General features: G+C 39.4%; 1 protein-coding gene across 1 annotated transcript; it reads left to right on the top strand.

Annotated features, from left to right (window-relative positions):
• The first annotated feature begins 812 nt into the window (after window positions 1-812).
• Window positions 813-21,854, top strand: sptlc3 (serine palmitoyltransferase, long chain base subunit 3). Its single transcript, XM_053332994.1, has 12 exons — window positions 813-914; window positions 3,249-3,440; window positions 4,812-4,966; window positions 5,760-5,908; window positions 9,460-9,584; window positions 11,462-11,555; window positions 13,603-13,708; window positions 15,050-15,269; window positions 17,695-17,821; window positions 19,704-19,839; window positions 21,358-21,487; window positions 21,620-21,854. The coding sequence occupies exons 1-12, from the start codon at window positions 813-815 to the stop codon at window positions 21,731-21,733; spliced, it is 1,650 nt and encodes a 549-aa protein (XP_053188969.1). The 3' UTR covers window positions 21,734-21,854.
• The last annotated feature ends 3,845 nt before the right edge of the window (window positions 21,855-25,699 follow it).

The following is a 25,699-nucleotide window of genomic DNA, read 5'->3' as shown; positions in this document are numbered from 1 at the left end:
TTCTACAGTCTGCACTCATTTTTTAAATTCAGACTACTTTAAGCTTAGGTTGTAAAATTACAATATGAACTCAAAGTAATTGGAGAACCGTTTCACTGTACAGAGATTTTCTATTTTACAGTGGGAGAGTAAGAAAAGCAATACCTCAATGTAGAAAATTCTCCATTAGAATTAGAAGTACTTAAGTGAAAGCACAGTAATATTAACACAATTTGCATGAAGTATCAATGGTAAAATAAGTTGTTACACGGGAAAATGGCTCCTGTGAGAGATTATTATGCATTATATTATTGAATTGTTAATGGGTTCATCTGCAAGTAGCATTTTACTGTTGTATTAATTCTGATCACTTAACTTAATTCTATAGATTTTAGTAGTTATACAACAATGTATCATATTTTATAAAAACATAGCCTATGTTTTGAAAGTAAAATAATCCATGAGTTAACAAATAGTATAAGAAATAGTTAAGTAAAAATGAAAAAAAGAGATTAAAAGGCAAATAAGCTTCATTTTAAGACTCACTCTACATAGTAGAACATGTGTGTGAAAGTGTCTGATCACAACGCAAGTCAAGTTTCATTTTCGTAACAAAGAAGAAGAGACACTTGACACATACCGAAACAATCAGATAATGACATGTGATCGTTTTTTTTAGAGAAGCGTTAAACACAAGCAATGCTCACACAATTAGAGGCTGACCCGAGCAACAGAAAGGAGGAAGTAAGTTGTAACTTCAGTGAAGCACAGCGGTTGTCTTACCTGACAGTCAAACACAGGAGACAGTCGCTGTTGCCTGTGCCTTAAGGAATATGGCAAGAACAGCTGCTGACGGCAACTTAAAACCAAATTCAAACCAGAATGGACTCAAATGTGAAGATGTCAAGAAAAATGGCTATCACCACAGGAGTGAGGTATGTCTGACAACGTATGGATGGTTTCACATTTCCGTGCAAAAAAGTAATGTGCAACAAATCATGCACCGTAAGTGCGCCTGTTTTACTGTGCTGGAGTCAGGTATCCTATTTAAGCACTTTATCGGAGAGATAGACTTGAATCTGTGCAGATGTATTTTATAAGGTGTGTTTACCTGAAACAACCTCAGTGACGTAGGCAAACGTTGTAACCCATGGAAACATCTCACAGACAGTAGTAGGCTATATAAACCACTACAAATCTGCACAATAAATACAATCCCCTACTGAAGATACACTGGCTCAGTGTATATGGACGTAAACACGTTTGTAAATTGCAGTTTCCTGTATCAACACTCATATTAGCGCTTACTGGAAGTGATTTTGTAATGGTATTTTGGCAAAGCTGTATACACATTTTCAAACATACCATTTTTTTAGCCTATACTGTCGGTGTTTGGGCATTAGTTAACTGTAACAGCTCCTCCATTAGAGACATGTGTAAACAGCCATAAATGAGCGACCCCTCCCTGAAAACAGGTTCTCTTGGCTAGGTGTGTAAGGTGCTGTCATGTGTTTTGTGATTTTGTTTAACTTTTACTTTTAACGCTTCTAGCCTATGTGCCATTTTTATTTGAATACGGTAGACATTATACCTTGCTCATTCTGGCTTGAGGCTACGATGCTATTTGTTGTTTATTTGTCAATATGGTAAATTCATTTTGTAACATACAATTTTACTACCCAACATAAGTACCATAACAATTTATATCTGTATCTCCTCAAACAAATGATTTTGTTTTTAAAATATTGTAAATGATGGGTTAGCTAACAGTCTTCACGGCTACATCCATGAGGCTAACAGTTAAATCACAGCCGTTGGTTGGTTCAAAAATACTCACCACTGTTTAGAGATAGTTCCACATTTCTAAAAGGCACTTTCTGCACAACTGTCCCGACTGCTGCATTTCATAGACTTTTTTATTTGCTGTTATGCTACTTATAAACCAGAAAACAAACAAAAATGGCTGTCGGAAGTGACATCTCTTTAATGGTCAAAACTACACTAATTTATTTCTATATTTAATCGTTCATATTTTTCTTGAGTCGTACAAAACAGTCCCAACTTCAGAAGTGGTTAAAATATTTTTTTTATTGTGCAGGCAGTATGTGTATTTATTTTGGTCTAGATGGACAGCAATGACTGAATTGTGGAAAAAAAACCTTCATGAGAACCATAAAGTTTATCAAATCATGCAACAATCAATCTGTCATAAAATAGATGGTTATCGTTAGCTCTTTGACACCAGTTCAGGAATCTCAAAAATGAAAACAATGATTAGGAAATATAAGTAACTGAAGCTCTGTTGAAAGCCAAATATCGTTGTCATTTGTTATGTAATAACTGACGTCTGCATTTACCCAACAGTTTGGTTAGAAATGTCCCAATCAAGTGTGATGACAGCAAGGGAAACAGCTTTCCAATAATTTCTTAAAGGATGGGTTCACAGTTTTTCCAAGTCTGTCAGGTGCCCATATGAACTCTGAAAGAGGTTTTCCTCACTGTAATCATTCCTCCTGTTCATACTGGCTATTAAAAGATCCTCTTCAAAGGCGCATTCAGTAGAAGCAATGGTAGGCAAAATCCAGTGTGTTCACACAGTCATTTTGTGCAAAAGTGCATTTAAAGGTTTATCTGTAGGGTTAAATATTAGGCTTCAGCAGTCTGAGTTAGTCATGTATCAAGTGGATGTCTGCCACATTTACTGTCTCTTTAGCTTCAAATTTCCTCTTTGTGTTTCCTTAAACAGTGTTTCCCTGTTGAGCTGTGGTGGAAGTATAGTAACAAAAAGTGTGACATTGTACATTGAAAAACTTGATTCGACTCATTTGATGGCTGAAGTTTGAAGTTTCAGATAAACTTTTAAATACATTTTTGCATTGAAGGAGGACTGTGGTGTCACTCACTGTTAGTGCACAATATCACGACTTACTGGGACAAATTAAACAGAGCCAACATTATGTTTTTCTGCTCTGACAAGCCTAAAATGTCTCCTGGGAAATGTGCCTATTGTTTGAATGTTAACAGTGTAATATAACAATATTTTCTGCAGCATGCATTTAATTTAACACAACTACTAACTATAATATCTGTGCTGTTTATTTATACTTAAATCAAGTCAAGTCAGTGCACCAGACTCTCATTTTAATTCAGGTTAATTAGTGTTATTACAAGTATTTGTTTGAAATCGAGCCACTTTTATTCACATGGTATTGTTTTTATCTTGTCTCATTTGCAATGTAAGCAGCTTATGTGGGCCTGTTGTTGTATAGAAATATGTCCCAGGGAGTGGAGTCGCCTCCAGGCAGCACAGGCTGGAGTCCTTTGAACAAGCGCCAATGTACGTGGCTGTGTTGACATACCTGGGCTTTGGTATTGTCACCCTGTTTGGCTACCTCAGAGACTTCCTCAGAGCTGTGGGCTTAGAGAAGTGCCATGTTGCCCAGGAAAGAGTGGAACAGAAGGTTGGTAAAACATCCAATCATCACAGTCATATGCATGTTGTAGCCATACACATATAATGTAGCACATACACACACAGACAGTTAGAATAGAAGAGCATGTATGCCTTGGGTGTCAACATATTTTGTTTTCCCCTAATTATTTCAATTTTTGCTCTTAAGCTCTCCCTCTGCCTTATTCATTCGTGTTCCTCTGCACTGTAATGTTGCCACGGGTGAGACAGGACACCACTGAGAATATCTGCTGAAGACCTAATTAAATCTCAGAGGATTCAAGTTCCTTCTTTGTTACTGTGCTTCAAATTCTAGACAAGGTCTGAGCATTGCCACATAAGGAGCCATTGTGTTGCCATAGATTTGAGTGCTTGAATCCAAAACTTGAACTTAAGATATTATAAGTTTGTGGTAATGGCTTGTTCTGCACTGCTTGAATCAAAGCAAGTAAAGCTGTGATAAAGTTTTTGTTGCCATTTTGGTAAGGCAGTACAGACAGAAACAATAAAGCAATTTCAAGCAGGGATAAACAGGCAGTTTTCTCACTCTGGCTGAGAACAGTCACTTAATGAAGTCAAGGGATGGAAAGTTTTACTGTATGAAGGCTCTCTCATGGGTGGTGGCTACATTGGATCAGACAACAGCATTGTTAACACTGCTCTTAGGGGATCATTTTTTGAATAATTATCGTATTAATAATAATTACCATATATGAATAAAGGCTATAGTAGATCCCCCCAAGATAGCAGAAATGTGGTTCAAAGTCTCCTCCATACTGTAGTCAGAGGAGGACACAATGCATTGAACACCTGCCTTCTTGGACTATACAATATGGTCTATTTTTTATGGAAGAGCTCCTAATTACACTTTGAGAATGTGGGCGAAAAGGCCTTTAATCTCTATGACTTAAGGTTCAACCTGCAACAAGATTTATTTTACATATTTATGTTGGAGCCAGAGCAGACAAAACAGTCTCATACTATAAAGACTCTGCAATGTGAGTTCTTTGGTTTTTAATACCACAATAATCCCAGATGTTAATGAATTTCATCTCTATATAAAAATCATGACATAAAAGATATACTCAGCACCAGTCCATTAGTGAAAAAGAATTTGCGTCATTGTACTTGAAAAATGCAGTCCAGGAGAATATCATATGTTATGTTGTAGGCTTTACATTTAATTCCCTTTTAATGTGCCGGTCTTTTGAAACCTGTCATCTAACCAGGGATGGTCTTTGTTTTTAGTCCTTGGAGGCCTTTTAATGTAACCAGAAAGCCCCATTTCCTGCTTTTTATTGTCCCTATAGTTTCATCAGCAACCCACTTAAAACAACACACTTTAATGCCCTTCTCCTGGCTTATTTGTCTCTGCTTAAAGGATTTCATACCACTTTATCAAGATTTTGAGAACTTCTACACTCGAAACTTGTACATGAGAGTACGAGACAACTGGAACCGTCCCATATGCAGCCTGCCAGGACCTGTCTTTGACCTTATGGAGAGAGTTTCTGACGACTACAACTGGACGTTCAGGTAATACAAGCTTTGATAGATTAGGAGAGCTACTGTAGACAATTCAGTCTGTCGGTATGTGTCATCAATATGTCAGTTTTTGGGCCATAGTTGAGATGCTACTGTGCAGCATGGTCATGGAATATCATATGAATAGGAATATGAACAGAGCCATGGGGAGGGGATATGGCATTATGAATCAGGGAAGAGGGGTAAGCATGGATTACATATTTAAAGAGATTTAATGTGACTGGGAAAACAATGGAAATTGGGTAGTCAGTTTGTCTTTTGTGGTATGCATAAGTATAAGTGTGGTGAATGGGTAAAGAGTATGCAGACAGGTTTTGTAGTGGTTTACAGGTTTGCATGAGCTGAGACAAGAACTAGGTCAACTGATGAAATGGAGCAACATTTAAAACATTGATACTGACGCACACTCTTGACTTTACCTGAGAAATGTATTTTGGATGCTACTATATTCACTGCATCATTCTTTTTCCAGTTTATTCTAAATTTATATCAAGTCACATATGTTCTTGTACTTGTATATTTGATTATGTTCTTCCTAGGATCCAAGGAAATAGGAATAACAAATTCTACTGCAGTCACTCACTGGTGTTCCCCTTCAAAAAAACATTGCTATAATTGCACTTCTCATGAATAGAATTCCACTGATTATTTAACAAGTTTATAATTAGCTATTGCATTTAATTGATTGTTGATTGCTTTTTATACCATGTAATTAATTCTCTGAATGCGTGTTGGAAAAAAATAAAAAGGCTAAAGGAATTTCCTAATGTTTATATGCCTGCAGATTAACCGGGAAGACAATACACAGTGTCATCAACATGGGCTCCTACAACTACCTTGGCTTTGCTGAGAACAACGTTGATTTCTTGACAACTGTGGCAGACAAAGTGCACCAGTATGGGGTGGGGGTTTGCAGCACAAGGCAGGAAATAGGTAAGTAAGTTGTAAAGATAAAAGAAATGCGTGGTAGTTGTCCTATTGACAACGAGGGCACTCAGCTGTATAGTGGTGTTCCTGTTACTTTGTCTTACAGTGTTTCACATTTCACATGTGCATCTTTTAAAAGTCGGACCCTGTATAGGTCGAATATCAAACTGGAAATGAAATTCCATCTCCCTCATCACATATGCCATCATTTATTATCTTTCTCTTGAATTATACGGCCTGCATGTTTAATTATCTTTCAGTGGCTGCAATGTAATATGAATTATTCACCCTTTGTTAAATTATGTAAAATCTGAGGATAAGCTGAGATCATTACACACTGATCCACACTGAGCTGTTGGGAAATGGTATCATAGTGAAATGTAACATTATGAAACACCCTGGACATTAGGCTGGATGCAAAAGGAATATGTGTGATGGAAGTGTTAGGGCAGCAAGGATCAGAAAGTGGATCCGTGGCTTCAGATGAATTTTGAATGCTGTTTTATCCTCTGAACTTCAACCCGGTGTCTGATGGTGTCGAAGTGGGCGACGTATGCCAGGATCTCATGTTCCTGTATCCCAATGGTGTTGTAGTGAAATCTGATGATTGGACATCAGCCTGGTGCTGATGAGTAAACGTCAAAGCTCACTGAGCAGGTCATGTGTTCAAAGTCTTCTTGAGGAAAGTAGTTTATTTTTTTTCTCTGTCAGTGATGTGTGGTTTATGGAACTTCTGACAGCACCGTGCTGAATATCTACTGAGAGAAGGCTAAGGTGAGCAGATTCTGAGGAGGCCGAGTTGCTGCATAGTGTTGCATGATATCAGCAGTTTGACAAGACCAGAGAAAACCAGAGTTATTAAAGAGAAAACCAGAGTTATTAAAGGGCATGTGATTAATAGTTATACATGTTTGTCAAAGTGCAAGAACCCCATGCTCCTCCACACTATCCATTATTCATTTATGTGATTTATTTATATGTTTATTTCTCTTTCAAAATGGAACTGTTTTCCACAGAGTTTGTAATCTGTGTTTCAAATGGCTCACTGACAGGGTTAAGGAATAACAAGCATTTCTCCCATGAGACCTTAACAAGCATCAATTATTAAAGACCCTAGTGTCTCTGTAGCAGCACAGATGCCAATATCACCAACGCTTTAGTTCACATGCAGGGATTTGTATTGGTAATACACAGACTTTTCATTTGAATCTTCAAAATCAAAATTTCCTGGGTGCGTTTTTTATTGAATTTACTCAAAGCACTAAATTTATTCAGAACAAAAATCTCCTTTCATACTTCACTCTTGTCTGTGCCTCTGAAGTCCTCTTAAGATGAAAGTTACCTATTTGGAATGCACAGTTCCTTTTAAAATGTTTCAGTTCAAAAGTTAAAAGTTCAGATTATAAAGTGACTCAAAATTCTAATTCATTTTCCCTTAACTACTAAATGTATGTAAGTGCAGTTAGAATATTTTCCCCTCCAGATTATGTTATTGAATGGGCAAGTGAAAGCAGATACAAAGTGCACTGAAAGCACGCCCTGTGAATAAACAGACATGTCAAACATTCATGGATTTGTATAAATGGACAGCTCACTGTTACCGCTTTTCTTGCAATCATTAACATACAGTAAATTAGATAATGATGTCATGCATTCAAATGAATGACAAATTACCAAGATATATTAAGTGTGGCTACGAAGCAAACAACAGTGGGTGTTTCACAGCCATGTGTATAGTAATATACTTATCTGATAGAGCTCTTAGGCATGTTTACATGTTAAAACTAAGCCATGAATTCTGAACTTGTCTTATGAGACTGCAGTTGAGGTTAGTGATAGAAATTATTAACTCTTTGAAGTGGGTTTTTATTATTGTCTTGTTGTAAAAGAAAAACCTCAGTCACAGGTTTACAAAGAAAGAACAGCTTTGAAGTAGCTTGGTGATTTGCTTAGACAATCTTTATTTTCTCATCACTGTGAGACTCTTCAACCTTGGGAATAGTCATATAGCTTTTCTGCCAACAAGCTTTGATGATTGTGGTGACAGGAATGTGACCTTGGTAATTCAGAGAATAGGTAGGAGCAGGTTTTATGAGATGCATGTGACAGTATAGGTATATTTTATTTCAGTTAACTCAAGTAAGCAAAGTGGTTGAAATCTAATAAAGCCTCTCGCTTACCTGAAGAGCATCCAGACCCAGAGCAGCAATATCAAGTTAGCATATCAATAAGGTGGAAGGACATGCCTGTGAAGCCACAGCTATGTAAAAGGTTCTTTTAAAGAAAGCAAATATCAGTGCAGTGTGATTAAAAAAGCTGCACATGCCAGCATAGGCTGCGAGCCTGGGTGGCTGAGGAAATGTATGAATCGATTTGACTTGGTGCAAGGCCTGATGGAAAGCACCGAATGAGAAACACCATAAAGACAGAGCTGCTTCACTGCATTAGGTTTTTATACACATCACTCAATATCCATTTTCCAGTCCTTCCTGAAACATTGAATCTGATTGAACTCTCTAATGCCTGCCCACTGTGGTTACTGATTGTTATTGAGTTTGATTGTAATGATTAGTATGCCGTGTATAGGCAATTAATGCACCATTTCCTTATGTGGATGACCTCTGTTTTTTACATTATTAATGGGTTATGGTTAAGGTTAATGGTAAATGAATGAATGTATGTTTTCAACCTTTTTTTTTGTTTTCAACTGGCTATGAGTAAATGTAAATAGACATTTTTTCCCTGATCTTTTTTTTATATCTGCAATGATGTTGACAATTTTATCCTAGAATGAAGGGGAGTGATGTACTGTATTAGTCATTAGCAGTCATTAATTGTATCACTAGTGAATTGGAAGTGTAGAATATTTACTTACTGTCTTAACTTCTGCCCAACAGTTTATTAAAATGTATTGAACTCATGTTATGATGTATTACTACCATATAACTTCACCCGGAGCCAGCTGAAATGAAATACAGTATATATGAGCCTTTCACCGCCTGCCTCTCTCGCGGTAGCTCACAATTATAATAGTAATTCTCTTTTTTTTATCAGCTAACCACAAGGGCAGTACAGAAAGCACCCCAGAGATACCCGAAAATCCCACATTTATTGCACAAAATAGAAAAACACCATGTCAGGTGGCAGATTACAATCTGATCAATTTGCTAAATGAATTCTGGTCCCCGCCTGTCAGAGTGGTTTATAAGCAACTGCCTCTGTCCCAAAATGTGCTGCAGACATATTTTAGATCTTGTGGGATCTGCCCTGATATCTCCTGGGATGAAAAAGGGTAGTTGCACAGAATTACACATTTATCACATCTTGAATCTTTATAAATCTCTTCAAATCCCCAGAGAGTGAGAGGCACTGATACTGTGAGTGCTGCTGGTCCAGGCTTTTGCCCCCCAGTCTGCATTATATCAGGAAGTATCAGTGTCTGTCAAAACTTGTGACTACAACCAGAAAACTCTCAAGATTCAAGGACCACCAGATAAACAAACAAGAACAGCGTTTTTTGTCACAGTGAGTCACCTTTTGTGATTTTTGTCATATAGGTAACCTCGACATCCACGAAGAGCTGGAGCAACTAGTGGCTAATTTCCTGAGAGTAGAGTCCGCCATGACTTTTGGGATGGGTTTTGCCACCAACTCGATGAACATTCCAGCACTTGTGGGCAAGGTATGTGTTTTAACACACTAAATGCCACACAGCATGCAAAGGAAATCCAACTGTATAAGGGAACAAGTTTCACGGGGAAGTAGAAATTAATTTAATTAGCCCAGCTTTTGTTCTTCTCTTGCATATGGCCTAAATTAATGAATAACAGTCAAGTAAACTCAGCTGCGAACAGCTCCCGACCCACTCCCGTTAATTAAAATCATAATTAAACATTACAGTAGCCAGGAGGTTGAGGCTCTGGGCATACATAGCGCTTTCAGACAAATAGACAAGGAAGGGCAGGTTTTGTTAAGAGCGCCACTCAAGGGTATGATTACTCCGGCCTGTCGCCACACAAGCCTAGCTCACACAGACGGCCATGGGTTACCAGGGGCAACACACAGCATGAATATCTGTGATTGGACTGGACAGGAAGAAGGGTAGGTTGACTGTTTAAGTGATGAGAGTGGGGTCATTTATGCAGCTCAAGAGGTGCAGCAGCCCCTTAGGCTGCAGCCCCCGCAGTAACCCTGGAGGGGCTGAGGGTCAACCCATACTGCCAACTCTATCCTACAGGGACAGGCAGTGCCAGGACTGGCCTTGCTGTGAAGGCAGAGCTACATTAGAGTGACAGCTGCTGGTAGACCAGGGACCAGGCCAGCTGGACCTCAGGCCAAACTGAGGGTATCTGTCAGTGAGAGGGTGTCAACATACCCTCTACAAGAGTTCATTCAAACTAATGCAGTCAAATGCTTAGAGCTTCCATGTTAAATATGCTAATGCACTGGAGAGAATTTCATGGAACGGCTGAATTCATTTGCATGCTGATTTGTACCTAATGTGAAGGACTGTTCTCTTCATTAATAAAATTGAGATGTTTGCATTGGTCAAAACTTCATCAGACATAAAACAGGTGAAAGCAGATTTACATATAGAGTACATACAACCAATTTAGCACATAGTGGACCAAGACATAGGTGACTGTGACTGAACTGTGGTAGGGGGCGGGCTGACATGTAATTGGCCCGGTGGATCTATTTTAGAGCGGTGATTAAGATACAGTACATTCCACAAGGCTGCAGCAAAAAAGCACAAAGACATGTTGAAATACATTAATAAAGTAAGTTGGTAGCAGGTACTGTTCTGATTCCCATCCATATATTGTGATAACTATAAGGTGTTCAGTTTAGAAGCAAATTATTTTCTCCTGTCCCAAGATAGCATTTAATTGACCCACTCTATCTAGAACATGATCATACACCATCTATGCAGATGTCATTGTCATGTCAATATACTGTATGATTACATATTTTAAAGGGAAACTCCACCAACTTTGCACATCATTGTCTGTGGTATTGCTGCATGTGTTAAAATGTATAAAGACTTTTGTGCCTCCAGAGAGAGCTGCATGGTGCGATGGTGTCACTTGAGTCAGTGTGGATTGGGGCTGATATCTACATATTTGAAAATGACAATTAGGTTAGAAAGAAGTGAGGTTACCCAATCTCTGTAGCTCACTCCTCATTTCTGCTCAAGGCTAGCAACCTGATGCTACATTAGCCACTAGTAACATGACACCTAAATCTGTAAAGTCACGTGAATCCTGTCAAGTTGCAATGGGTAGGTGCCAGGTTTTGACAAGGAAGAAAAAGGCATGCGATAAAAAGACAATATCTCTGGTTCTGCTGCTTGATTTTGATCCTTGTTTTGTCCATTGTGAGTCTGACAAAATTACAAGACTCTGATGCTAAATTGGTGGAGGACCCTTAAGTTTTTTGTTTTGTTTTGTTATTGTTATTATTTAATGCAGCTACATATGCTTCAGCTTTTACATTGTAATTTAAATGCTTTCTTAGGGAAAAATGGCTAACGTTTTTTTTCTCTTTGCTGATTTCCAGGGCTGTTTGATACTGAGTGATGAGGTCAATCACACCTCTCTCATTTTAGGGGCTAGACTCTCAGGGGCAACCATCCGGGTGTTTAAACACAACAGTAAGTCCACTTGCTATTTCATCTGAGAATGAGCCATAGCGATTTTGCACAATACTAATGCAATAAGCAGTGAAGTATGACTTAAACCTGTGTGTATTTCTGTTTGTACAGCCACCATTGCTCACCCTATCCGGTTTGTCTTGTGTTCTTTCCAAACTATCAGTGCTGTGAAAAAAAAACACATTACTTTCTGTGCAGTACAGGATTTGCCTTAGGAACGACCTACTTAACATTCTGTGTTTAGAGCAGCAAATGTAAAAGCTTTAATGCAATGGGTTCAGTTCACTGTCACGGCCATGTTTATCCATCAGTAGCAGAGCAGCAAAACAGAAGTTTATTTGGATGAAAATGTCATCTTACTTAATATATCTGTCCTCTATTATATTGTCAAATTACATAGTGTCAATACGGGAGAATTATTAAGCATATGATACACTGTTCATTTAGCTTACATTAGGAATCTCCTCTGCTCTTTCAGGAGCCAGTCCTCTAGCAGCAAATGTGTCCTGACAGGTACAAGCAGAGTCAGTTATGGGTCCTCCAAGCAGACCCCAGAGGCTAGTCTAAAGGCAAAGAGCCCTCAGGCACCTAAGCAGCTGACCCCTCCCTGCCTCTATACCTCCTGCACCAGACACTCTTTTATTAGTGCAAAGCCAATATTTACAAAGAGGGTTATACCAGTTAGCCTAGCAAAAACATAGATAAATAAAGTAAAGTAATGTTTTGTAGTGATATATTGATGAAACCCCCATCTCAAATTTCTGAGTCCCCTTATGTATATTTGACATGCTTGACATGTTAAGTGGCCAGTTTTGCCTGGAGATGGAATTAGCATACCAGAGAGTCGATAAACTGGTCTGTCCAGTCTAGCATTGTCAGAGTCGTCTGTTAATAATACTTCAAATAGTTGAACTGTAGATAAAGGGTGCTTCGTTTGAAGGTTTGCATTCTTTTTCTTTTAAATGATAAAATGTCTCTGTAGGAAGGTTAGGCTTTTGTTTATGAAGCTAGTCACATTTTTGCATAGTGGAGGTCAGTACAAAGATAAGATAATTGAATGGATATCATACCATACATGCTTCATTTGAGGAACCAAAGAATACCATCCTCCTCATCACCATCATACAATATTTCAGGCTGTGGCTTATCATAAATCAGTGCTTAACTGTGAAATAATCTTTCCCCTATTCTCATCTGTGCACACAGCATGCCACTGTATGTTCCTCCAGTTTCCTTATTGTTGAGACTGGTAACATTAGATACGTTGTGCACTGCTGAGCTTCAGGAAGTAATTTTTATCAGATGAGCATCTGTTGCCTCTTTACTAAACCTGTTGTGCTGCAGCAGACATATCAATCATCTATGACAGAGTATTGGCTATGACAGGTTTACTCGCTGCTCAACTGGAAATGGTTGGATTGCAGTCATACTTTGAATAATGCTCCCTATTAGCTAAAGTCATTCAATACTGCCATCTGCTGGTGAAGCAAAAGATAATGATCATTAATAGTATCACATTTAACCTGTTTAAAATCTCCAAATGCCACTTAGGAATTACATTACTGAAGCCAAAATTTCAGACAGAATTTAATGCAACCATGCAGACGGCAGTGAGGAAACCTTTGGCCAAACTCATGTTTTGCTCAGTTAGTAATCCTCTTTGATACAGACTTTGCAGGTGTTCATGAGCATCAGGCAGCAGTTATTTCCTGTCTGTAGTTTGTGGAAGGCGTTTCTGGCAGATAAAGTAGTACCTTGTGTACTCTGAACTGATTTGGCCTGCCCTTTGGAGATGATTCTGCTGCTTACTGTTGTTTTCTTTCAGACAGTGTTTCTTACAAGCCATGATTTGATTATTGCTACAGTCTGTATTGTTTATGTACATATAAATAGTGAGTGTTGTGTGTTTTTATAGCACAAACTATTCTGAACATCACTGTGTGTTATAAGCTTTGTCTTTCTCTTAATAATATTTTTTGGGTTGCTGTCTGTTTTTGTGTGTGTGTGTGTGTGTGTGTGTGTGTGTGTGTGTGTGTGTTTCTGTCAGACATGAACAGTCTGGAGAAGATGCTAAGAGAGGCGGTTTGCTCAGGGCAGCCTCGGACCCACAGGCCCTGGAGGAAGATCCTCATCATGGTGGAAGGCATCTATAGGTCAGCTGCCAGCTATTATACAACACACAGACATATTACTCACAGACACATATCTTGGGTCAGCAGATTTGGTGTATCAATCTTTTTAAGTACAGGCTTCAAGGTGGTCTTAAGAAGAGGTTAGTAGAGCCAGATTCAGACTCTGCTCAGGTAGGAATCTTAATTTGTAACCTGAGGAGAGCTTTCGGTCTGTGTTTAGCAGTCCCTGTGAGGGTCCCTGTTTCAATTGCTTCCCTTTCTACCCTTGAATATTGGATAGCGTGTGTGTGTGTGTGTGTGTGTGTGCGTGTGTGTGCGTGTGTGTGCGTGCATGGTTGGGTACCGTTTGATTACTGGAGAGAGGAGAAAGGTATTGTGTGTCTCTCCTGGCAGTGAGCTATCCTGAGTCTTAGTGACCCTCTCCATCTGCTCATTAGCTCCAAATCAAGGCCAAATAGAGCCACAGAGATTGACTTGGCTACACCCCCAGCTCCAACTGTTTATCACAGCCATTTTCTCTTCTCCTCTCTTGCCTCTTTTTGCCCCTCAGTTGCATTTCTGAACAAAAAAAATAACATATCTATAGTGCTTTTGTTAAACATGTCGTTTTTCGTCAACACATTTAATCAATTAATTAATTGTTTTATGACAACCTTCTAATCAATCAAAGAGGAAAATCTTAAACATGGCCATCAGTTGGTAGTAATATAGTAATTAGTTTCACAACCATCCTGGTAATTTGAGAGACAACTTAATTGCACATCATCAAACAGGCTTTATCAGGCAATAATGTCTAATGTCTGGCTCAGATATAAGCGAGATGCCATCTCTTGGTACAGCACTGAAAGAACTAATGCTCCATCTATCGCCTCTCCAGTAACATCAAAAGGCTCGGATAAAGAGTAAGCATGCTTTAACATTATCCTGGGCCTGCCTTTGATGTCCACACGGGTCCTGGTGAAACCCTGTCTTATGTCATTTGGACTGCAGACATTCTCAGCCATAGCAAGGATAGCAGGTCTGGGATTGCTCCATTTCTCCTGCCGTATATTCACTCATGCTGTCCATTTGTAGCCTTAAAAGGCTTGCATCAGACTGGAGGAAAAGATTGGAGAGAGGTGGGAGTAAAATGAAAGAGGCCAGCAAAAAGATTCTTGGAAGATTGAAGTATGTGAGATTATGTAATATACAATTACAGATGTACAGATGCTGAGCAGTGGATGAAGTGAGGCTGAGGTCAGCTTATTTTCCTTTTAACAGTAATCACTTTAAGAGTTTCATTAACAGTTGATTAAATGTGTGTGTCCATGTTTTTTCTTGTTGTAACTTTTATTCCTTGTTTGTGTGATCCTTTGTCATTAGCATGGAGGGCTCAGTGGTGCGACTTCCTGAGATCATCGCTCTGAAGAAAAAGTATAAAGCGTTTCTGTACCTGGATGAGGCCCACAGCATTGGAGCAGTGGGACGTACAGGGAGGGGCGTGACCGAGCTGTTTGATGTGAACCCAGCTGATGTGGATGTGATGATGGGCACCTTCACCAAGAGCTTTGGGGCTGCTGGAGGCTACATTGCAGGGAAAAAGGTTCCTGTCCATCTTTGGATTTTCTGCATCAGTTTTCTCTTCATTCAGTTTCATTTGAAATTAATATTAATAGACTTTAATCTCAATGAACATATCCAAATATCTACACTCCCTTTTTATTAGTAGTAGTTTTTTATCTAAAATCAAGTAATAAAGGCCCTTAGTGAGAACCCTACTGGGAAAGTCACAGCATGACTTTCTCAATAGACACACTGTATACACTGTCTTGATGCAACAGCACAACAGCTGATAGAAGAGGCAGTGGATTGGCATGGTATTCCTTTTTGAAACTACAACAGAGATATGTTACACTTAACAACTCTGCCTGTTTTAAATTATAACACCATCCATCATCACTGTTTTCATTTCCCTTCATATAACCACTTCATAGTACACACGTAAGAGACTTAACTTGTTAACACTACGTCGACCTGTTGATTCTCCTGTCAGACAGAAACTAGTCTGGTTGCTATGCTGCTCATTAAAAGTAATTCTCCTGGACCTGAACAGGGTCAAGATGTACAATATGTAGGTGGGATTAATCCCAGTGAAACAATTCCGATAGCCTTGGGTAAGTTTGCCAGTCTCAGGAAACCAAATAAAAAAAGATGACTTTGTGATAATTTCCGGTCATTGTTTAAACAGCCTGGCAACAATTGTGTAACAACATTAACCTATTTGGCTCCAAAGCAGGTTAGATCACACCATGAAAAGTGTGTTTAAAAACGAATTAATCCAGGTCTGTTTTTCAAGACGTATGTTTTTTAACCATACGCACTCCGTCACATCTCTCCCTTGAAGCTCTCATGTGTCCAACAAATGTTCACCAGGCTGTGACTCTGGGCCTTTGTAATTCCTTTTTACTCCATTAAAAAGTACACTTTAGTACATAACCACACCGGTTTTGTGGCAGTTGATTAGAAAGCAACAGAGGAAACGGCCATGTTGTTTGAATTAGGTATTCAGAGTGGGACCCTTCCTGCCCTTCCCTTATGTTGGCTCAGCCCCGCTCTGCCATAATAAGAAGGTAAAGCTGGCAGAGGGCCAGCCCCTTCTTGTGGCAGGCGTCGGAACTGTGCTCCAGATTTAACAGGATGGCCTTTAACAAGCATGATAATGTTTGAAGTATGAACACTCTGCCTGATTTGACAGCTGGCAGTAGTAAACTCCTGAAAGAAACAGGCAGGAAAAGAGAGAAAGCCTTTAGATTTGTTGTTGTGGTGAAATCTCCCAAATCCTACATTAAATGGATTTGCGTTGCCCGACAAAAGACTCTGCAGATGTGTTCTGGAAAACAGTCATGTTATAGCTATTTTATGAGTGTACCAAAAATAAATAGAGCAGTGAATATACTCCAAGCTCCTTCTAATTCACTTCAACCGTGCATGGAGGAGGTTTTGTTCATCATCCCTTTATTCAAAAGCTGGGATGGCATTTAAATTGGGTTATCAAATATATAAGGACCGTGTGTGTGTGCGCGTGTGCTGCGCCAGCACTGCTCCTATTCTGTGGCATTGTGGACATGTATCGCCACATCAGTACTGCAACCGCCATGTGGCTGCGGAAAACACTCTGAGCTGTCACTCCACGCCCCAGACGTGAGATGGATTTCGGACATGTTCTCTTAACTGGTTTATCTTGGTTGCACCAAAATCCTGCGGGGCCCTTAAGCGGTGAAAATCCCCTGCCTTAAATGAAAACAGATGTCAGGTTGTTTCAGGGCTCTTACGTTTGAGCATTTCCCCTAAAATCCCTTCCCCTTACTGTATGTGTGTGAGGAAGCCACAGCCACCGCCCAGCAGGGACAGATGGCGGTGAGTGGAAATGGTGGCCAGACAGCATCTCCGGCTACGTATCATCACCCTGCACCCGCTGGCCACCGCTCAGCCACCGAGCAGCAGCCCATCACAGCTCCAGGCCCGCTCCAACCTCAGACCACTTACACACACATGCTCCAGGGACCCGTGGCTGAATCAGTTTCTTGAAATCTTGCTCTTCTCTTGACAACCACAAGCAGAATTAATCTCTTGCTGACATTTAGGAATAATGAGCATGACAGTCCTCATTCTGGCTCATTTCAGCATCGGTTCTTTCTCAAATTAGTGCTCTGGCTCCCTCAGAGCGGAGAGCAGGAAAGCATCCAGAGCTATTTTACAGTCAATGCCAGATAGTCATAGTGACAGAGAAATGACTTGAGGTATTTTAATTGATTCTCAGGTGTTGCCTGTGCATGAGCTCTCTCTAGTGGTCCTAGAGGAAAAGTGCAGGGCCTCACTTCTTTCACAGAAGATATGAAATCAAAAGTTTATTTCTGTAGATACACATCAGGCACACAATCAATATTTTTTTCTATTTATGATCAAAAATAAATTGTGAACATATTGTGTGAGGTAAATGTGTTGATTATCCATGTCCTATATTACAGGAGCTGGTGAACTACCTGCGCAGCCATTCTCATAGTGGAGTATACGCCTCGGCCATGTCTCCTCCTGTCACTGAGCAGATCATACGGGCAATGAAGTGCATCATGGGAATAGACGGGAATTCGGAAGGTGAGTATGTCAGCGCACTAGAGCTCCTTCCAGTGAATGTCACTCTCAATCTCAGTCTCATTATCCATATACACGTCAAACCTGATGTTCTCGGCTTAGACAAATATTATGTCTGTCTTATAAAAAATGTTACACCTTTATATAATTTTTATGGTAACAATAGCAAACCAAATCCAGAGGACAGTACCAATGTTAACATTAGGAGATACTCCAGACCTGCAGGGAAAGACAAACAGCTGCTTGGTCAGAAAATGTGGTAGCAATTACTGGGGTCTGCAGTGGTAGAACGAGGGGGGACACTGAGCACACGTGACCTTAACGTGGAGGAAATCATTTTCATGTGTGTTGTGAGGAACCATGTACCTCTGAGAAGTTTCTTCTTTAATGGCATCAGACACTGGGGCAGGGAAGTAGTCATTACCAGACCAGCCGCACTACCACCAGATCAACTCTTCTTGAGCTATCGTGGTTGTAGCTTCGGTAGTGGTGGGAATAGAGTAAGTACACATATAGTGGTTGTAGCATTAGAGAAGTGACTCTGGAAATTCAGACCAAGGGCAAAGGTCAGAGTTAAGGAGTGACAACAGGCCTAAGCAACAGGAAAATAAGCAAAAAAAAACTGTGATGCAGCATCATGCAAAATTACAGAACATGTCTATCATAGAGTGCTGTAATGGTTTAATCACTCCAAGGTCTAAAGCCTGGTATGTTGTTCTGTTGGCGGCTGAGGTGTATCGTACTTTCATGCAGAGATGAGTAACTTCCTCATCTGGCTCTGAACCAGACATGCCTTGCGTCTGACGTAGCCCAATGAAATAGCTGTTGTGGAGAAATGAGTTTTGACCTGTCTTATAGAGGGAAGGGAACACTGCAGTCTTTCAAAACATCAAAACACTATAAATGCACACTGCGGCAAGAAAACGTCAAATGATCTTAGTGTATATGCCATGTTTGTTTTTATTCATCTTCCACTCAGTCTTGCTCTGCCTCCCTTATCTTTCTCTCAAATGTAGAATTTCGCACTTTAAGGCAAACTGGTGGCAACAGCTCTGAAATAGGGAGAACCTCCGACAGACAGCAACATCTACAAATTCTCACCTACCACCTATGGTTCCTGTGTCTGGCAGCATGTTTTTGACCTTCATGCCCTCTCTCTTTGCAGAGAGGAACAATTTACAAAATGGGGCCTGTGCTTTTTGGCAGATGCCCGAATGTTATGTTGTTATTTTTTTTTTCCTTCGCTCTCTCTCTCTCTCTCTCTGCTGAGATAAGGGGATTTAAAGTGCTCTCTTACATCCCTTTGAAAGAACTGCCAATCTGTTCCCAGGTAATCAGAGGGAAACAGAGCTGTGTTCCAAGGCTGGGCCATGCCAAACTCTGCTGCAGCCACGGAGCAACCTGGCTCCCCAGTGATTCACATCGTTAGGGCACACAGGGGGTTAGCAGAGTGCTCCGCCTCTGCTGCCTTTGATTTTTTTTCTAATACATTTATATGAAATACATGCGATACTTAAGCATGATTTGTATTCCGTTTTAGTTATGGCTACGCTCCAATGGCAACCCAGAGTCACTCATTTTGTGCGAAATCCATCGTATCCAATTTGCGAGCCCTCATTTTGGCAACATGCAAGTGCGTACACCATGCCGTCAGGCGGACAAAACTGAACCATCTGCTGCTGCAGCTGAGTTGTAATCACAGTGTAGGCTGGAATGGCCCAGATGGAGGTGCAGGACTCAGGATGCGATAGCCCTCCACGGAGCTTACACTACATTAGCTACTACTGACAGGTGATGTCCCTCTCGGCAGGGGCCAGCGGAAATATGCAAAAAAGCAGTGAGTCTCACTTATGTACATCTGGTGGTGTCCTTGTTTTCATGGCAGGTATGAGACGGATCCGCCAACTGGCAGAGAACACAAGATACTTTAGGGCCAGACTGAAGAAGATGGGCTTCATCATCTACGGCAATGATGACTCACCTGTGGTTCCAGTCCTACTCTACATGCCAGGCAAAGTGGTGTAAGTACACTTAAACTCTCATCACACTGGCACCGGATTGACAGATGCATTTTCCTCTTTTGGAGTAGAGTGTGGATATTGTCATGTTAATTATGCATAACCCAATTTTGAAGCTATATGTGTTAACTTCATTGGCCCTTGTTGTCACAAGCAGTTTCAGGCCAGGTCACTGTGTACCATCTCTCAGTGATTTGAATAGCTTGCTAATATTACACTCTCAAAGTTTCCATGAATCAGTGGTGTAGACTGGTATCTGTGACCATTTAGGAGGAAACATCAGGTACTGGTTATGTATAACTCAGGTCTATTTCAGCCACTCAGGTATAATCAGTTGGGTATAAAGTGTCTTTCATTGCTCATCACTATTAATACGCATGAAAAGTTCAAACCATTCAGCAATTGTCATAATCAGAAGCGACTGTAGTGTGTGATTACAGTAGTACACTAGCAGTGATGGGCTCAATAAAATAATACATACTGTAATTAGTTAGAAGTCATTATTTTAATGGGCGTTAGTAATGTAACGTAAAGTAGTTGTTACCAGTTTTGGCCTTAAAAATTATTTATCAAAACATGCAATTCTAACTTTCAAGACACATTTTAAAGACAATTTTATGAAGAGTAACAGTCTGATATTCACTGTACTGTTATTAAATATTGTACAATGAAATATGTGTTCAATCTACATATGTTGTGACATCACTGTGGTGTACACACTATTATGTGTTATAGAGCTAAATGGAATCAATATAATTTGAAACACACAAAACATTTCTTACATACAAAAACTGTGTTTGTCTTTATATTGCTGTGTCAGATTCACCAAATATGTTCCAAAACATATTTTTATGGTCTGAACTCTCCAAACTGTCCACTTTCTCACAAAGTTAGAGATCATTTACTGCTTGACCTCGCCAAGGTAAAAGTCAGACAAGTTTATATTGTTTTCAAAATTGTGAGTTATGTGTTTTGATTTAATTCATCATATTTTTGCAGAAATTATGATGTCATTCATACCACATATCCCAATTTTGCATAATTAAGGTTTTGGAAAGGCATTTCTCATGATTGCTGAGGCTAAGCAGCAAATGCTTTCTCATTCTGATGTGGCTCTTGGTGTCATTGCACATTTTGGAGGCTTCAGACCTTAAAATATGAAATTAAAAAAAAATAAATAAAAGATTGTTCAGTTTTGTATTGGGAGGTAAGGTAGGCAGTGATTCGCACCAGCAACTTTACAAGCTCACAGTGACACTGTTGTTGGTGAGAGGTGAATTTTTGCCCTAAAGTTTTTGTAATTATGAAAAGATATCATCACAAGAAAAAATCCTAGTGCCACTTATTGTTCAGGAAATATAAAGTCAGTGACTTTAAAAGAATATCAGCTGATAACAAACATTAGAGGTGACTGCATTTCCTTGAGTCAGAGAAACCTTTATTTGAAACTTGCAAAAACTACAATCTTTTGTCTTCTATATATAAACTGCTAGTTGTTTGTGTTTTTCTGTCTCTGCATAGGGCTTTCTCACGAGAAATGCTGCAGAGGAAAATTGGTGTAGTGGTAGTCGGCTTTCCAGCCACGCCGATTACAGAAGCCAGGGCTCGCTTCTGTGTGTCTGCAGCACACACCAGAGCCATGCTGGACCAGGTACACACACAGTACAGATGTAGAAATTTACCAACATTCACTTTTTTCAGTATCTTTTCTCAGTATTTACAGACTTTTTTTTTCTTTTATTTAAATCAAACACACATTCTGAGACTTTTCTTTTGTCCTCAGGTGCTTCACCATATGAACGAGGTGGGAGACACTCTCTGTCTGAAGTTCTCACGACAGAAATATTCCCCCTGTACTGACCTCTATGGTGAGACAGACTTTGAGCTGGACAGCTGATATGACCCTTGACACCTTCACTTCACAGTGTCAAAACTAAGTCTAAGTGTCCACGCCACAGCAGACCCATAAACACACAATGTTGAGTAACACCCATGTCTCGCAGCAGAAGAAGGGCCAAATGTTTGCCAGCTGCCTTTTTTATATGTTTGTAAAACATTGTGATTTAATAGAACACTTACTTGTGCTTCTTAACAAGAGAAAGTATTTGAACTTGAGAGCATGAAATACTTTATCTCTGAATAAATCGATCTGTGAATACATAAATGTAATTATTGCACATGCCTTGCTGGATTGTTCTCAGAGTCAAGTATAATGTAAAATACTGTATATTTACAATATGTACAACTTTTTTAGTGAGACAAGCTAGATATTGTTAGTTAAGTTATGAAGTTCAGTTTTTCTGAACATTTTTGGGGGCATTTTTGAATTTTAGATTTAAATCGGGGTCATATAATTTTACACTTTTGTTCTAAATACTCTAGTGTCTATGTTTGGACATGCAAAACTTTTTTTTATTTCATTTTTCCACATCATAAATTGTCATCAGTCACCATTTATTTAAAAAAATTTGTAAAAAAATACAATGTATTACGTGCATTGCTAATATTTGGATTTAATTTAATTTCTGACATATGTATATGTGTATATATATATATATATATATATATATATGTATGTGTGTGTGTGTGTGTGTATATATATATATTTATATATATATATACCCCCAATAAAGAACATATACAGCAAGTAGAAGCCTCTTGAATGTGTTTTAGATTAGGAAGGGCCATGAATTATCTAAAGGGTGAACTTATAAAACTTGCCTTTGAAACTGACACATGATTATTTACACTATTCATGGCTGAACTGGTTAAGCAAAAAATTGACGAAGATGGCTTCATTGCGTTCCATTCGTGAGCTGTTCTTATAAAAATCGTCCCATTCTAAAAACACTTTCATCTCCATAGTAAATGATAACCTTCCTGTAAATAATAGATCATGCGGCAATTACTTTTTTGACATGCAATTAAATCTCAACAACCCCTGTGCAGTATAAAAAAGGTGTTATGGCTTGTTTTGTGGTGAGACTGCTCATATTCACCAAGTCTTAACAGCTCAATTATTGATGTTTTAAAGACCTGCTGTTCTCCTTCATGCACAAACTGCATAACAGTTGTGAAGGTAAGCATGCAGAGTATGCAGCACCTGAGCCAACAGAAACCAAACCCAGCAATTAGCTGAACTCAAAATTCCCGTGGTATGGGGTAATCATTTGATTAGCACAGGAAGGATTATAGATGGATGATAAATGTGTTTTCACAATGTGTCAAAATTGGGTCTAGTTGACACTTGTTTACCCGCCGGGCATCCCCGTGTTTGTGTTTTTTTCCTCCACATAAACAACATAATGATAACTTGTTATGAGATGGGATAAAAAATACAATATTCAATCCTTGAGAAGAAGATAGTAGATGAGCTACAAAAAGAGACAGAGCAGAGCAAACGTTTGGAGAAGTAAAAAAACAAGACACTTTCCCCCTGAAGGAGAAAGCAATTGAAATCTGCTCTATACTGGATCACTTTGTTCTGTAAGTAAATATTCACATCTGGCTCCTATAGCCAGAAACAATAGAAAACAGTTTCTTTAATCCTCAAATCTGTGATGTCATACCAGTGTACTGTTCCATAAAGATCTGGAAGAGACGGGCCTCACAATTTTAGACCGGGATATCTGTTATTAATTTGTATTTACTTTCACCTTTAGTCCAAATGTGACCGTTGTTAAAATCATTTAGGATTTACAGCAGAAGACAGGTGTGTGTAAAGAGACATTTAAAGCTTGAATTCTCTCGAAAATAACTCGTCACAGACGTGGAGCGTTCAAACACTGAGCTCTATTGTGATTATGCAGAAAGGCAAACTCTAACTTGCAGAGACTTACCAGTCACATTTTTGCACATAACATTTGCACAGCAGGAAAAATGCTTGTAGGAAACTCATATTTGATAATGCAGCTGAGCTCAAAGAAGACATTGTATTAAAGTTTGTATGTTGTTTTAGTCAATATTCAGACTTATAAGAAACTGAATCACAGCAACTTCTGAAAGACAAATTTGTATAGTGCATGTGATGGAAGTCTAGTAATGATGTATGTGTGTGTGAGAGAGAAAGCAATACATTGTTCAGTGTGTAATTGTTTCTTGTTGGATATAGCAGGAAATGAAAGCAAACTGTGGTTGTCAGCAGACACAACATCGACAAGCTTGGTTAAATACAAGCACAGACCCTTTATATTACAGCCGTTACCATGACAGTCAACACATTTTATTCATCTCTTTAGAAATAAGAATTTGGATGAACCCTCCTGGCAAAAAAAAAAAAAAAAAATCCTAAATGATCAAATCCTATTTGGGCACTGAAAAGAAAATGTTCTTCAGCTGCTCTACAAGGCCTGTTGTCATAAAATCATTACAGTCAACACTGCACAGACATCAATTTCAGATTTGTGAATATGACTGTTGGGTAAGGTGGGAAGCACGTGTCCTGCCAAACTTCCCCGCAGTCACTTCTAACTGCCCTCAGCGTTAGCCGAAGTGGCAAATGGTCTGCGCTGGCATTCAAAACATCTGTGCAGCCAGACTACTGGTGGCAAGGCCCCAGAGACCTGCCTGCACCAGCCTCTTTTGAACTGCAGATCCAAATACACTGCACTTATTGGAATGGCATGTAGCTGCTATTCTGAAGGGGGGATCCTCTGCTACGCCTTTGATGTCCACCACTGTGTCCAAAGCAGGCGAGGCATTCTCGCTGCTCTCTGTTTTCCATTTGGAAAGAGATTTTTCTATTCTGGAAAGGGATTTTTTTTGAAGTGAAGCAGACAAAGGACAGATTTACATGGTTCAGACAGCTATGCTGTGCCTGGTGTGAGTAAGACTGTAACTGAAGATTGCTGTAAAGCTCCATACTGGGAGCCACTTGTTAACAGGGAGCACACTGAATAGGCCAAGGTGGTGTATTTCAGTAGGACAGAAGAGTTTACTTTCACATTTATAGCCCAATTCAGACACATGATCACTTTTATGAGTTATTTGTGAGATCATTTGGAAACAGGAAGCTTTATGCAGTCAATTATGGCACTAATAATTATATGCAACATTACTCATCTGATTCATCTGATTTCAGGTATTGAATTGCTCCCATTCGCTCAGTCCCATTGTCACGAGCTTTTGTGTCACTAGAATAAAAAGTAGCTGCCACTTAACCCAAATGAGTTATAATTTAGCCTGAGTTATAAGTATAGATTTATTCCAGAGGATCATGCTGACAGGTTGACTGTTATTTATGAAACATCACATATGGAGTCTGCTACCCTCATTTGAGAGTGAATGACAGGACAGGACAATAAAAATGTAATTAATGGTGACATCTTGCAGTTTTTCTTAGTTTGGGTTTCAGTTCAACATATTTTCAAACACTGTGTGGCTGGTACACTTTATGTGTTGCAGTCAAAATGACACAAATATCGATAGTAACACAAACATTTTTTTATGTGAAAGTGTCTTGGATACAAGAATGGTCAAATTTCAGTGAGTGACTGACCTGATGGTCCATTATCATCGTGCAGCCGGATCTATGCGTCACGCGCCGTTTGCCCAAGACATCAAGGCTTCAGCGTGCGCAACATCAAATAGGTGGGTATACTGTCGATTAGAAAATGTCCAAATTTATGATTTCATACGAGCTGTAAGAACACTGACAGATAATCACAATTACACTGACAGGTAACAATTTGATCTAGGTCTTAATCAGTAGCATTAATGTTCTTCTGGCGCCTAAACTGAATGTAAATAAGTCGACACATACCATCAAGGTCCCTGCCGTGCCTTGGGGTTCAGTGAACTGTCACCTATGCTGACTCAGAAGCATCCCTGCTTGGTGCATAATTTGACACAACGAACTATCCTT

The sequence above is a fragment of the Scomber japonicus genome, chromosome 14, assembly GCF_027409825.1.
Source record: "Scomber japonicus isolate fScoJap1 chromosome 14, fScoJap1.pri, whole genome shotgun sequence".
Lineage (NCBI taxonomy): Eukaryota > Metazoa > Chordata > Actinopteri > Scombriformes > Scombridae > Scomber > Scomber japonicus.
Note: the sequence above shows the minus strand (reverse complement) of the source record. Positions and strands in the feature narration are given on the sequence as shown.

Coding starts and splice junctions, on each gene's coding strand:
- sptlc3 (XM_053332994.1), top strand. CDS start 813: ATGGCAAGAACAGCTGCTGACGGCAACTTAAAACCAAATTCAAACCAG. Junction 5,909..9,459: donor CAGCACAAGGCAGGAAATAG/GTAAGTAAGTTG, acceptor TTTGTCATATAG/GTAACCTCGACATCCACGAA. Junction 17,822..19,703: donor AATAGACGGGAATTCGGAAG/GTGAGTATGTCA, acceptor TTTTCATGGCAG/GTATGAGACGGATCCGCCAA.